The sequence below is a fragment of the Haliotis asinina genome, chromosome 5 (genome assembly GCF_037392515.1).
Source record: "Haliotis asinina isolate JCU_RB_2024 chromosome 5, JCU_Hal_asi_v2, whole genome shotgun sequence".
Lineage (NCBI taxonomy): Eukaryota > Metazoa > Mollusca > Gastropoda > Lepetellida > Haliotidae > Haliotis > Haliotis asinina.
The window spans coordinates 44597959-44611744 of NC_090284.1; the positions used below are offsets into that span (position 1 = coordinate 44597959).

General features: G+C 40.4%; 1 protein-coding gene across 2 annotated transcripts in view; it reads right to left on the reverse strand.

Moving 5' to 3' along the window:
• LOC137284583 (rap1 GTPase-GDP dissociation stimulator 1-like) overlaps positions 1–13786 on the reverse strand; it is an 81755-nt gene that overhangs the window by 2412 nt on the left and 65557 nt on the right. Inside the window, exons 7-15 of one of the 2 annotated variants that reach the window (XM_067816453.1) lie at positions 9727–9852; positions 8919–9062; positions 7889–8020; positions 7415–7558; positions 6276–6401; positions 5285–5374; positions 4742–4918; positions 4281–4409; positions 2775–2846 (exon numbers count right to left, since the gene is read on the reverse strand). In XM_067816453.1, the coding sequence (XP_067672554.1) occupies positions 2775–2846; positions 4281–4409; positions 4742–4918; positions 5285–5374; positions 6276–6401; positions 7415–7558; positions 7889–8020; positions 8919–9062; positions 9727–9852 (1140 nt within the window). The remainder of the gene's footprint in view (positions 1–2774; positions 2847–4280; positions 4410–4741; positions 4919–5284; positions 5375–6275; positions 6402–7414; positions 7559–7888; positions 8021–8918; positions 9063–9726; positions 9853–13786) is intronic. The other variant, XM_067816454.1, reaches the window with a different exon arrangement.

Here is a 13786-nt window from a genome sequence, read left to right on the forward strand (position 1 = left end):
CAAATTATTGCGTCTGCTCCATCTCAGCTCCATCTAAGTTACTTTGGCTAACTTATACAACACCAATAGCAGAGCAATGGCTGCAGCTGGAAAAGAATGAATGAGTTTACTTTTGTGCAGCTTTTAGCAATATTCCAGTAATATCATGACAGGGGACGCCAGAAATGGGCTTCATGAAACGGAAGTGATTCATCCAGTGTTTCTAAATGTTACATGGTGGACACTACATAAGTTACAGGGTTTATGAACACAGATGGCCAAGGGACTAACATCTGTCATGTTTTCTTGGGAAAATTATATATCTGTTGCTGGAATCTGTCACTCAATTACATTGTGATAAATCCACAAGATGTCTGAAATATGATCAGGAATCAATGACAGACAGAAACAAATCATCCATATCTGACCAAATATTCTGTTATAAGTAAACAGGCCAGACATAAAGTGCACAGTCCAGTCATGGCTGAAATATATACATGAAGTACGGAAAGGTAGCCAATAAAATAAGGTGAAGAAGCTAATAGAATCTAGTTACCAGTTATACAACACAATACAAAACAAGTCACATCTAGTCTACACACGACTGTACTACAGCTTGAGGCAAATTTTTTACAGACACATACAAGTTTCTTGCTTTTAAGACACCTTCAGCTCAAAAAATCACTTTGCCTGAACCACCGATGCACTGGGTGTTTGTTGGATCTAAACCCAGTGTAGGCTGTTGGTAATCTATTCAAACTTGGAATTCCACTGAAGCCAATAACAGGAACCACACCAATGGTTCCAAAGCATGCTAAGCCTTGTGACTTAAGCAGAATTGATCAACAGTTGTAACGAGGACAGTCAGGTTACAGCTGACTAAGTAAGCATCACTACACAACTAGACAGCACATAACACCAATCATCCAAACTTCATGGATTGTTATACACTACAGTCCTCCATCCTCTGTGAACACGTACCACTGTTAGTAAGTCTGTTAAAGGTCACAAGCAACGTAAAACACAACCTTGGGGATTCTGATATCTTTCGGTATGCACTTATCAAAACAAATCATCAGAAATGCCAATTCAACCTATAATGTTGAAAAAAACAAAACGTCATGAGTGCACACCAACCGGCTCTGACTGCCTCGGCATTGTGGCTGCTTTGTTTTGGGGGAGGAAAACCCAAATACAAAATATTGTACTTCTGACTTGCAATTATACGCTTATAATTTTGTTCATTTGTTTTTTTCTTAATCAGGAATGCATTTTATATATCATGAATAAGTGATAACTGTGTTTTAATTATTCTTGAGTTTGTGGTTGCATGTGGCCTTCTACAAAATGATCATATGTTTAACCCTTTAACCTTTCTCCATGCATGAACTTACTTTGTTTCGCTTTTTTGTTGTTTAACGCCACTCAGCAATATCCCAACCCTATGGCAATGGTATGTAAACAATGGAGTGAGTGAGTGAGTTTAATTTTACGCTGCACTCAGCAATATTCCAGCTATATGGCAGCAGTCTGTAAATAATCAAATCTGGACCAGACAATCCAGTGATCAACAACATGAGCATCAATCTGTGCAACTGGGAATCGATGACATGTGTCAACCAAGTCAGAGAGCCTGACCACCTGATCCCGTTAGTCACCTCTTACGACAAGCACAGTTGCCTTTTATGGCAAGCATGGGTTGCTGAAGGCCTATTCTACCCTGGGACCTTCATGGGTCTATAGATAATGGAACCAGGACCAGACAATCCAGTGTTCGACAACATGAACATCAATTTGAGCAACAGGGAAATGATGACATGTGTCAACCGAGTCGGTGAGTCTGACCACCTGATGCTGTTATCTGCATCATACAACAAGCATGGGTTGCTGAAGACCCAATTATAACCTGGATCTTCACCAAACTCATGGACATGGTGCAAACTATACCCCAGCAGAGATGGTGCATGTGGAAGTGAGTTTGGATGTTGACAATTGGTATGATGGGCCATATTCAAGATGCACTTTAGATGAGTAGTCCAAGGGGTTCGACACAAGGAGCACCGTAAATGACTGATCCAAGGGGCACAACTCCAGGAGCAGCTTAGATGATTGGTTCAAGGGTATACAACTCAAGGAGCACCTTAGATGACTGATCCAAAGGGCACAACTCAAGGAGCACCTCAGATGACTGATCCAAGGGGCACAAATCAAAGAGCACCTTAGATGACTGGTTCAAAGGGCACAACTCAAGGAGCACCTTAGATGACTGATCCAAGGGGCACAACTCAAGGAGCACCTTAGATGACTGATCCAAGGGGCACAACTCAAGGAGCACCTCAGATGACTGATCCAAGTGGCATAACTATAGGCGTACATTAGAAGACTGATTCAAGGGGCACAACTGAAGGTGGATCTCATATGATTGCTCCAAGGGGCACCTCAGATGACATCCAAGGGGCACAACGCAAGGTGAACCTTAGAAAATGATGGGCACCTCAGAAAACTGGTTCATGGGGCACACCTCAAGGGGCAGCTCAGACAACAAGGTAACCTTGTTGATTTATGTGAGTGCTCACTGGACTAACTTGTTTGCCTTCAACTGGAACAAACCCATAGCTAGGTTTATCATTCAACTACTTGAAACTACACCTCACAGTGTCTGTATCTATTCCCAGGTGATGGAGGTGACTGTATTGTACACAAACTTGTGGAGACTGACATTACAGCAACAGACAACAGAAGGCTGGGTGAAGCAGGGCTGACTCTCAGTGACAACACCTAGGAGGTTAACCTACTCTGTACATCTGAGAGAATCCCTGTACAAGCCAGGAGACTACAGGGTATGGCCTGAGGACTAGTTGGTGAGGCTGAAACACAAGGGTTATGCTGTTAGAAGGCTCACTACAGCTGTTCAGGAAGTGGCTAGTGCTTAAAGCTGCTGACTACTTCCGGGTGATGATGACGTCTCAAATAGTGCTGCAGCACAACCAGCTCAAAAACATTTGGAAATCCTTAGAAGCTAACACGATATATTTAGATTACATTTCTGAAACTACAGATAATAAAAAAAATTGCATTCAGATCTATCCAGTATTTAAATCCACACTCTCAGAGAGAAGCATGTAATGGCCAACATACAAAATCAAAATAGATAAGTCCTAATATCTGTTATTTACTGAGAAAGGGTTATTCCTGAAATACCACATTAAATATGACCACTTTCTAAACGCACTGTGTACTATAGATTGAATCATGATGGAATCCCCCAATGGAGTAAGGTTTTGCTCTCTGTAAACCACTGACTGACTGAGATCTTTTATCTAGTGAGTGAGTGAGCAAGTTTAATTTTACGCCGCAATATTCCAGGTATATGTCTGTAAATAATCAAGTCTGGACCAGACAAACCAGTGATCAACAGCATGAGCATCAATCAATTGGGAACTGATTGATTGGGAACATGTGTCAATCAAGTCAGCAAGATTGACCAGTTGATCCCATAAGTTGTCTATAGGACAAACATAGTCACCTTTTATGGCAAGCATCAGATTCTGAAGGCCTAATCTTACCCTCAGGAATCAAATTGAAATTTGCGAAAGTCAGTCAGACTTTGTACCCACTTGGTGAGACTGAGACTGTGTACCCACCAGGTAAGACTGAGACTGAGTACCCACCAGGTGAGACTGAGACTGTGTACCCACCAGGTGAGTCTGAAACTGTGCACCCACCAGGTGAGACTGAGACTGTGTACCCACCAGGTGAAAATGAGACTGTGTACCCACCAGGTGAGAATGAGACTGTGTACCCACCAGGTGAGACTGAGACTGTGTACCCACCAGGTGAGATTAAGACTGTGTGTACCCACCAGGTGAGACTGAAACTGTGTACCCACTTGGTGAGACTGAGACTTTGTACCCACCAGGTGAGACTGAGACTGTGTACCCATCTGGTGATAATGAGACTGTGTACCCACCTGCAGTACAGATTGACATGCTGAGACTGAGACTGTGTACCCACCAGGTGAGACTGAGACTGAGTACCCACCAGGTGAGACTGAAACTGTGTACCCACTTGGTGAGACTGAGACTTTGTACCCACCAGGTGAGACTGAGACTGTGTACCCATCTGGTGAGAATGAGACTGTGTACCCACCTGCAGTACAGATGGACATGCTGAGACTGAGACTGTGTACCCACCAGGTGAGACTGAGACTGAGTACCCACCAGGTGAGACTGAGACTGTGTACCCACCAGGTGAGACTGAGACTTTGTACCCACCAGGTGAGACTAAGACTGTGTACCCACCTGCAGTACAGATGGACCTGGTGAGACTGAGAGTATTACACAGGATCTCGGGGATGGTATCAGGATTCTTCAACAGGGTGGTGATGGTAGTTGCCAAGTCAGCTTCCTTCAGGGGCACAGCTGCATCTCCTGGACAGAAGATGTGGAATTAGGAAAGGAGGGAACAGTTCACATGCACCTGTGTGCTTTGACCTCATGATTTGTATGCATGTGTTATGTGATGACTGGCAGTGTGAAAGTCATTGCTGATGATGATAAGAATGTAATATGGATGATATATTGTAAATTCCTTGGACACATTAGGATGTCTTTAACTGCAGGAACAATTTAAGCTTTAAAATTTCAGCATCATTTAACTAAGTGGTATCAGAGAAACTGTCAATGCTGTCTGCTGAGTGAAAAAGCAATGACTGCCTGATTTTGTGACCAATTTTGACGAAGCAGTTTAATAGCAATCATACCTAATACAGTTGAACAGATGAGTGTGAGAGAGAACAGAGCCTCATTCTGCATCACCACATGCTCTGACGTTGCCATGCCGACCAGATACTGTATACCATCATTCTTTATAATATTCTTCATCACATCACTTGACTTGCTGTGTTTGATGAGCCAGGCCAGCAGTCGAGTTGCCTCCCCTGAAAAGATGTCATGTACCAGTTATGATGGATTTTCTGCTTTGAAGGTCAAAAGTAGAGAGATGGAGAAAGAAGGGGCAGTTTTCAAATAACTTGAGTGATTGAGTGAGTGAGTGAGTGAGTTTTACGCTGCTTTTAGCAATATTCCAGGGGGCACAAGAAATAGGCTTCACACACTGTGGCCATGTGGAGAATTGCACCTGGGTGTTCAGTGTGACGAGTGAACGCCTTAACCACTAAGGCTACCCCACTGCCATTCACATGACTTGAATCATTCATGGATAGGATGGTATGGCCATATACAACAAGCAAAGAAACGTTTCAAAATATGTCTCATTTCTGAACAAATGATAGGAGGAACCTGACCTGTGACCCCTGCATGACCTTCAACTCCACACCACTCGACTAGTTTCAACACGAAGTCTTTATCACAGCCAAGTGACTTTGATGCCTCCTCTGAAAACAAGATCAATTACAAATTACACACATGTTCAAAATACACTTTAACTATCTTGTGAACTGTCCCATCCACGTCAAAGTATCATCCATCAACCATAACACAAAAGGAATACCTGGACAATATTGTCTGAGGATTAAACTCATCTGCTGAAGTCATCTCTTGCCAAATGTATAGATATGCCTGCTAGGTTGGTGTTGTTTTAATGATGCATGTTTCATGAAATTCTTCCTTGTTTCAGGACCCGTGAAGGTCCCGGGGTAGAATAGGCCTTCAGCAACCCATGCTTGCCATAAAAGGTGACTATGCTTGTCGTAAGAGGCGACTAACGGGATCGGGTGGTCAGACTACCTGACTTGGTTGACACATGTCATCGGTTCCCAATTGCGCAGATCGATGCTCATGTTGTTGATCACTGGATTGTCTGGTCCAGACTCGATTATTTACAGACCGTCGCCATATAGCTGGAATATTGCTAAGTGCAACGTAAAACTAAACTCACTCACTCACCTTGTTTCAGTTTTAGGCCATATAATCAAAATATCCCTGCTGCATATCCTGGAATGTCACTTCTCAAAATGGTAAGGATCAACAAAAGAAACATAGGGTATCTTTCAGGTTACACTTTCTGATTCTGGATTACCAGACGTCTCACTTCAATTTTGTGGAAACACTGGTGGCTGAGTGGGTTAAATGGCTGATTTTGTGTGATTTCGATCAGGTGCCTCACTCTGCGAGTGTGGGTTTGAATCCCAGATAGCACTAAACTTAACAAAAGTGCTAGAATCTGTGCTTTTCTGAGACAATGTTATCCGAAATAGAACATATGTTACATGTGACAGCTTTCAAAATGGCATTATGTATTCAACAAACGAAGACAAGAAAAGTGTAATGTCTGACCCTGTGAATCGATGAGCATCCTAATGAGTCCCAAGAGCTTGAAGACAACAGCCATCACTTCTGTCTGAGACAGCTTCAACACTACATCCAGCACACCAGCCTTCAGCATCCGGGGCTTGTTTGGGGCTTAAATACAATCAGCCGATAATGACAGTTCCAGACAAACAGATCCAAAAGGTTCACCACAGTTATGAAGGAATAATGATGGCCATATATATCAGATTGGAATATCATTAACAACATTTCCAAACATCACTGCTTGGATCAGCAAGACAAAGTTCAGCTCCAAAAGGACTTGCACTTTTACAAGAAAAGTCTAAAAGATAACAGATGTATGAAAAACTGATTTCTAAAGGAAACGTAAATGAAATAAGACATAAATCAAGGTCGATTGTTCAAACAATCATTCTCATCAGCTGGGTGTTCTCATGAGACCGAGGTGGTCAATAATGTAGGATACACTCAACACTGGAAACCCATTTCCCATGACTTGTAAGTGATGTTAACCTGCTTCAAAAGTAGGTACAACAAACTAGACAATATTTCATGAAGGAACTGCTGCTCTACACCTACAACTACATACTGTCTATATACTATAACCATTGGCAAACAAAGAGATAAGACAAGATAAGATATAACTTTATTATTATTTTACTAACTTTATCACCCTTGGAAGATCCTGCAGAGTAATATTTTTAAGGCAGCATGACACTAGTGTTAATACTGCTTGACATATGACGTCAAAATGGTTCAAAGTTGTGACGTCACAATGCTAATGTCGCTGCTGCAATTTTAATAGACTTTGTTTGACTTGCGGAAAGCAGAGAGTCCTCACACTGTAGGCAATTTCGCCGCAGTTTCTGTCAATTTACGTTGGTGAGTAATAAACAGAATACTAAACCAACTTCCATGAAATATCATTTTCATTAAACTCATTAAAGATGTGGTATCACACTTGCTTTCACTCATTTGATACCATATCATTAACTCCTTTAATACCAATGGTATTACACAGAAGCTTGCTTTGTATCCTCTATCTATCCTGAACAAGACATTTTTAGGAGACAGAGATGTGTTTGAGTTTAAATTAACGGGAATTCATCACATTTATTGCTGCAGGGTTTGAAAGGCTGTTGTACCTGGAATGGCAAGGTTGCGCAGAGCACTGAGGACGGCGTGTTGCAGTGTGATGTTGTGTTCCTTGTTGTCGGCAGCCTCCTCACGTACCAGCTCCAACAATTTGTCCATCACACCATCCTCCACCAGCACGTGACAGTGCTCATCTGAATACATCAGCATTGCGACGTAGTGTAAGGGAGACAACCACCTACAAAGTTCATACTTATCTCCCCTTAACCATACAGTTATCTCAGTCTAAGTATTCGTGGAAGTGTACTAAGCACCAAAGCCATTTTCTTAAGCTTTCATATGCAGAACTATCAATCTCTGTGCAGTTATTCAATGAAGGTAAATACATTAATCATGATGCAGAGTTAAAAAATAAAAAAATTGTATAAGGTATGAGCATAAAATTTTGAAACTTCCAATTTTCAAATCATGCACCAAATATATTTGGAAGTATTTCTTTAATTAAGCATCCATGGTGATCTTACCACTCCTGGCAAAGTTGCCTATAGCGAGGGCCCCGGAGACTTTCAGAGTGTCTGTGTTTCCCTCCAACCACTTGACAGACTCCATGAACACTGGCCCCTCCCCACCTCCAAACAACTTTTCCATACTCTTGTCTGAAACACGCAACACACTCTCAGCGTGTAGCCACTGACTCCAACTCAGAAAAACTTTTACAAGGGACATGAATGAATCCATGAGCACATCCCTCCCCATCCCAACTCCAAAAAACTGTTCCACATTCTTTTCTGAAACACCTACTGTGTGTTTACTCAAACAATGGACAATATTCCAACTATATGGGAACATCTTTTTAACAATTTGTGTCTTAGTTTCCTAGTAATTTTAAGGACAACACACATATCACAAGGTAAGTAACAGTGCGTCCAGAAATATATATCATACAAACATACATTTTCAAAATTCAATACTTATTTTCTATATGGTTAAACAAAATCGCCTAACAATTCTCTCAAATTGCTTTAAGTTATGAACAGGTAAATAGCAGATGATCGACAAAAAAGAAACTTTAGGATTTTCAACCTAGAAGAGTACTTTATAAATTAAATATTAAATGTGTAAGTTAGCAAATATGATTCTCCACTGAAAATTTATAACATTTTCAAATGATTGAGAAAGGCAATAAAATATCACATATGTGACTAATCTTGGACTTGCTGTTGTGTGTGCATGACTTAATTGGTGAGTGAATGGTTGTGGTTTTACACCACTTTCAGCAATATTCCAGCAATATCACAGCAGGGAGCACCAGGAATTGAGCCCATGTGGAGAATCGAACCTGCGTTTTTTGGTGTGATGAGGAAACACTTTCACCACAAGGCTACCTGGCTGCCCCATATTTACTTGGTACTGAGTTTACCATCTTATCTACATAGAAAACATGTAATTCATGTTTGCTTTGATAAAAATATTGGTTAATTTGCAAAACAGTCTATAGGTGAAACATTATATGCAGAGTCACAGACAGTTGGCTTTTGTTTTGTTGAGCTATACCTCCCACTAGAAGAGACACCAGGAGGTCAGAGGCAATCTTGACACACTGCTGACTGTCATCATCCGATCGCCCAGTGTTGCACTGGATGATCTTGATCAGGTGGTTGCTGAGGTTGGTGTCCGCCAGGGTGTCCTTGATCTTGTCTGCAGATAGGAGGATTAATGTCAGTTACATGTCTACAATCATCATCGGGTTTGTAATGCAGTCTACACTCATGACAGTCGTCTAATTAGATGAGGTGATCTAGTTGTCTCTTCAGAACTTAGAACTTAGAGGACGAGAAAGTGTAGATGCTGTTTGGCATTTGAGTGAAGCACTAGTATGAGAATGAGATCTGGAATGTGTCCTGAGACTTACCACTATCAACCAGCAAGATGATGAGATCTAGAATCTGTTCTGCGACTTACTACTATCAGCCAGTCAAATGAGAAGATCTAGAATCTGTCCTGCGACATACCACTATCAGTCAGTGAGATTAGGAGATCTAGATTCTGTCCTGCGACTTACCACTATCAGCCAGTAAGATTAGGAGATCTAGATTCTGTCCTGCGACTTACCACTATCAGCCAGTAAGATGAGGAGATCTAGAATATATCCTGCAACTTACCACTATCAGCCAGTAAGATGAGGAGATCTAGAATATATCCTGCAACTTACCACTATCAGCCAGTAAGATGAGGAGATCTAGAATATATCCTGCAACTTACCACTATCAGCCAGTAAGATGAGGAGATCTAGAATATATCCTGCAACTTACCACTATCAGCCAGTAAGATGAGGAGATCTAGAATATATCCTGCAACTTACCACTATCAGCCAGTGAGATGAGGAGATCCAAGATGGTGTCCTGGTGACTCTCTCCCTCCTTGGATGCAAGGACACTGACCAGGGTCTTCGGCATCTCTGACTCACTAATCATCTCTTTGCCAAAGTCTGGAACACATTTATTAGACATTTCATACATCATTCTCTTAAAAATAATTCCCTTGACTGGAATTTACATCAAAGACAAGTTTAGAAATTTTAACGTTCTATTCTTAAGACGAATGTATCAAAACTGTCACTGAAATGTGTCAACTGTTTTATTGATTCATTTTCAAAACATGTAATAATGGCAAAATTTTGGGGGCAGAAAATAGCCTGACAGATAAATCTACTAAACATTTCACTGTCTGAGCTCCTTTTGTCAAGATAAAACTTCTAAGTTCAGACAATGGATTCATACTGGGGGTACATGATTTGCAGGCTTCTCTTCATATAGATGGTGTACAGAGCACTTATTCCACCATGGAATCTCACACAAAAACAAAATAGCAGTGGAAATATACATTGACTTTTGAAAGACTGTCAACATCAGTCTGAACCATGACTGTTCAGACAGTGACCTAAAAATCCCAACCATGCATTTGTCACCCTGCGATGAAACTTATTCACTTTGTATCACATTCTGACCCAATCTAAAAGATTCTGACACTTATCACCTGCTGGTCTAGACTATATGTTGATATTCATCACCTACTGATAAAGCCTGTATAACATTGATATTTCTCACCTACTAATCCAACCTATATAACATTTATATTTGTCACCTGATCCAACCTATATAATATTGACATTTGTCACTACTGATCCAACCTAACCTACTGATCCAATGTATGTGATGTTGACATTTAAAAACCTCGATAATATTTTAAAGATGATGTTGTAAGAAAGAAATTGTGGGATATGAAGAAATAAATACTTAAAAGCCAGAAAGAAGACCTAAAGAAAGCTACCCACTCTTAATCAACATTCATAAAATTCAAGAGTGGCACTAGCACCTAAATTACCTACTGAAATATTCATAAAAGACATCCAGAAATTTGCTCCATCTCCTCTCCTGATATGTTAGTAATGTAAACTGTCAGTAGAAACTTCACATTTCACCTTATCTCCCCACCACACGAGATGGCATAATCCCATAGGTCATCAGTATCAGAGGGAACAGTGAAGGAGAAACACAAGTCCAAGACAAAGGCATTGATGAGGAGGACCTGGAGCAGGCCCTGCACAGTAGTGTGGGCTTCCTTATCTACATACAGCTACATTAGGGCAGTGGTTGCAGCAGACAGGTCTCCACTATCTGGCTTCTGGAATGAAGGTCTCACCCTGGGTTCACACAATATGGGTCTGTGTATGACTACCTTGTCATGGCAGTAGTATTCAGAGCATCAGTGTGTGGTGGAGTAGATCTGGGGTACTGTCGCTCACTTTGTATGTGTACAATTATATGATCAGATATAGGTTAGATCAGTTACAGTTGGAAGGGAAAATGAAGAAATCTAATCTTGATTCATTTAGGGCATTCGTGTTACACTGAGGGTTAGGCTGTAGGGAAAATAATGTGGTTCAGAAACAGTGAGAAAGACTAGCTCCCTTTGTATGTGTACATTTATAGAGCATGTTGTTAAATGATTGCTATTAAGATGAAGAGAAGTGAGTTGATGAGCCGTGGTAGTGAGGTAGTGAGTGAGGTGAGTGAGGTAGTGAGTGAGTGAATGAGTGAATGAGTGAGTAAGTGAGTTAGTGAATGAGTGAGTTATACACTGCAGTCAGCGATACTTCAGCGATATGGCAGTGGTCGGTAAATAATCAAATCTGAGCCAGACAATCCAGTGATCAACAGCATGAGCATCAGTTTATGCAACTGGGAACCAATGACATGTATCAGCGAAGTCAGTGAGCCTGACCATCTGATCACATTAGTTGCCTCTTGTAACAAATATGGTTTTGATGAGAAGTAATGACCAAAGGTATGGTCCTGAAATACTATAATCCAACATAGCAAATCTGTTATTTAAATCCCAAAGAGACAGCAATGAAGTGTCCTGGACAGCTGGTATGCAAGTCTCATACCACCAAACAAAGCTTCAGCAATCATTGGTCCTCTACACTGGTAGTATTTCATAGTACATAGCTGCATTTCAGTACCATGCCAGACCCTCCTCATCATATGGTTTTCATAAGACCAGATATAATCCTTGGTCTGTTTGCCCTATACTTGTGACCATGAGTTTTACCAGTCCGGAAAACATTTTTAACTTTGGGCTTTCTTCTAGAATTAAGTTGACACACTTCCCAGTTGATGTTATATCACTGAGGTAAAGCCAACTTACTCAGGTAATCAGTTCCTGGTAGTGCTGAGCGATGGAGGGCTGCTTCACTGATGACAGAACAATGTGACCTATATCTCACCATCCTTAATTAACACAAACATTCTTGGGGTTTCTTGGCATAGATGATTACTACGAAAGGTGCCTCCTAGCTTTGTGGTAGCAGCATTGATGGTGGTAACAGCACTAATGGTGGCCACAGCTCAAACTGATGTTAATCTCTCAACTTATGTATACAGGAAAGTGTGACAGAATACTCATTAATGTACCCAAGCAAACACAAAACAGAGAAATAACAGCTGAGGATTGGACTAAGGATTGATAGAATCCAGTGATCCAGGTCCCTTGGCTTATAAAATCCAGAGATCTAAGTCTAATGGCTGATAAATTTCAATGATCATACATAGATTAGTTAAGTGTTCTTAAGCATTTACATATATTTGAACAACAATATAATAAAGAAAATAAAGTGAGTGAGTGAATTTTGTTTTACGCTGCACTCAGCAATATTCCACCTATATGATGGCAGTCTGTAAATAATCATGTCTGGACCAGACAATCCAGTGATCAACAGCATGATTGATCTGTGCAATTGGGAACCAATGACACATGTCAGCCAAGTCAGTGACCACACAATCCTGTTTGTCGCCTCTTACGACAAGCATAGTCGCCTTTTATGGCAAGCATGGGTTGTTCAATACCTATTCTACCTTGGACTTTCACGTGTCAAAGAAAATATAGACGTTTGACCACAACATATTAAAGCAATCTCTATTACAATTAATTACAGAAGAATACTCTGTTAACTTTAACTGAGTGAGCTCCATCTGTATGAACTGAAATATTGATGGGTAGTTCTAAATTTGAAAATGATTTGCTTTAACAAGATATAGGGTTATAAGGATTGCAATTTTTCAATAAATAACCAAAAGAACATTCTCTTTGATACTGTTACCAAGCTTTGCATTTTTTATAATATCCAACTTTCCTTGTTAAGTAGTCATAGCTGGTCCAAAGATTGATAAAACTTAGTGATCCTAGTACTTACTTTACCTAGTGAGGGTTGGGCAGTGCTTAATAAAATTGAGCAATCTCCATAATTTCACAAGCAGCAACTTGTCCAATGATTGATCAAAAGTAAGGATAAACAGAGGTGACAGAAAAGCCAAGTGACAACGATGATATGATCAACTGAGCAACAAAATCCCTTAACCAGAACCATAATTCCAACAACAATAACAAGCTTTCAAAAACATCATCATCCCTACAACAACATTTGCGAACACCCATACAGCTGTGACAATGCTTTTTATGACACATAAACGCTTACACAGAAGATCCCAGGAATATTTGCTACATAAGTCGACTGATGAAGGTTTCATGAACAGTACTTAGGCCAGATCAATTTTATTTCTTGTTTAACAGGCTTTGTCATCAGAAAACCTAAAAACAGGAGGGAAAAATATACTTAAAAATCACCAGTCAAAGTAAAACTCCTTTCAAACACTCAAAAGTATTTCATTTCTGGCAATTTCTTATTTTCCTATTCTTGAAAAAATATGGCTTGTGGATATAAGAAATATGATTGGTCTGACCTTACATTACAAAAATATTCCAGTTGAAAGAAATCACTCTTCATACAAGAATAAAGAAATGCGAAACACCATTTACAAATGCACAAATTATAGCTTATATCTTGGATACTTATGTACATC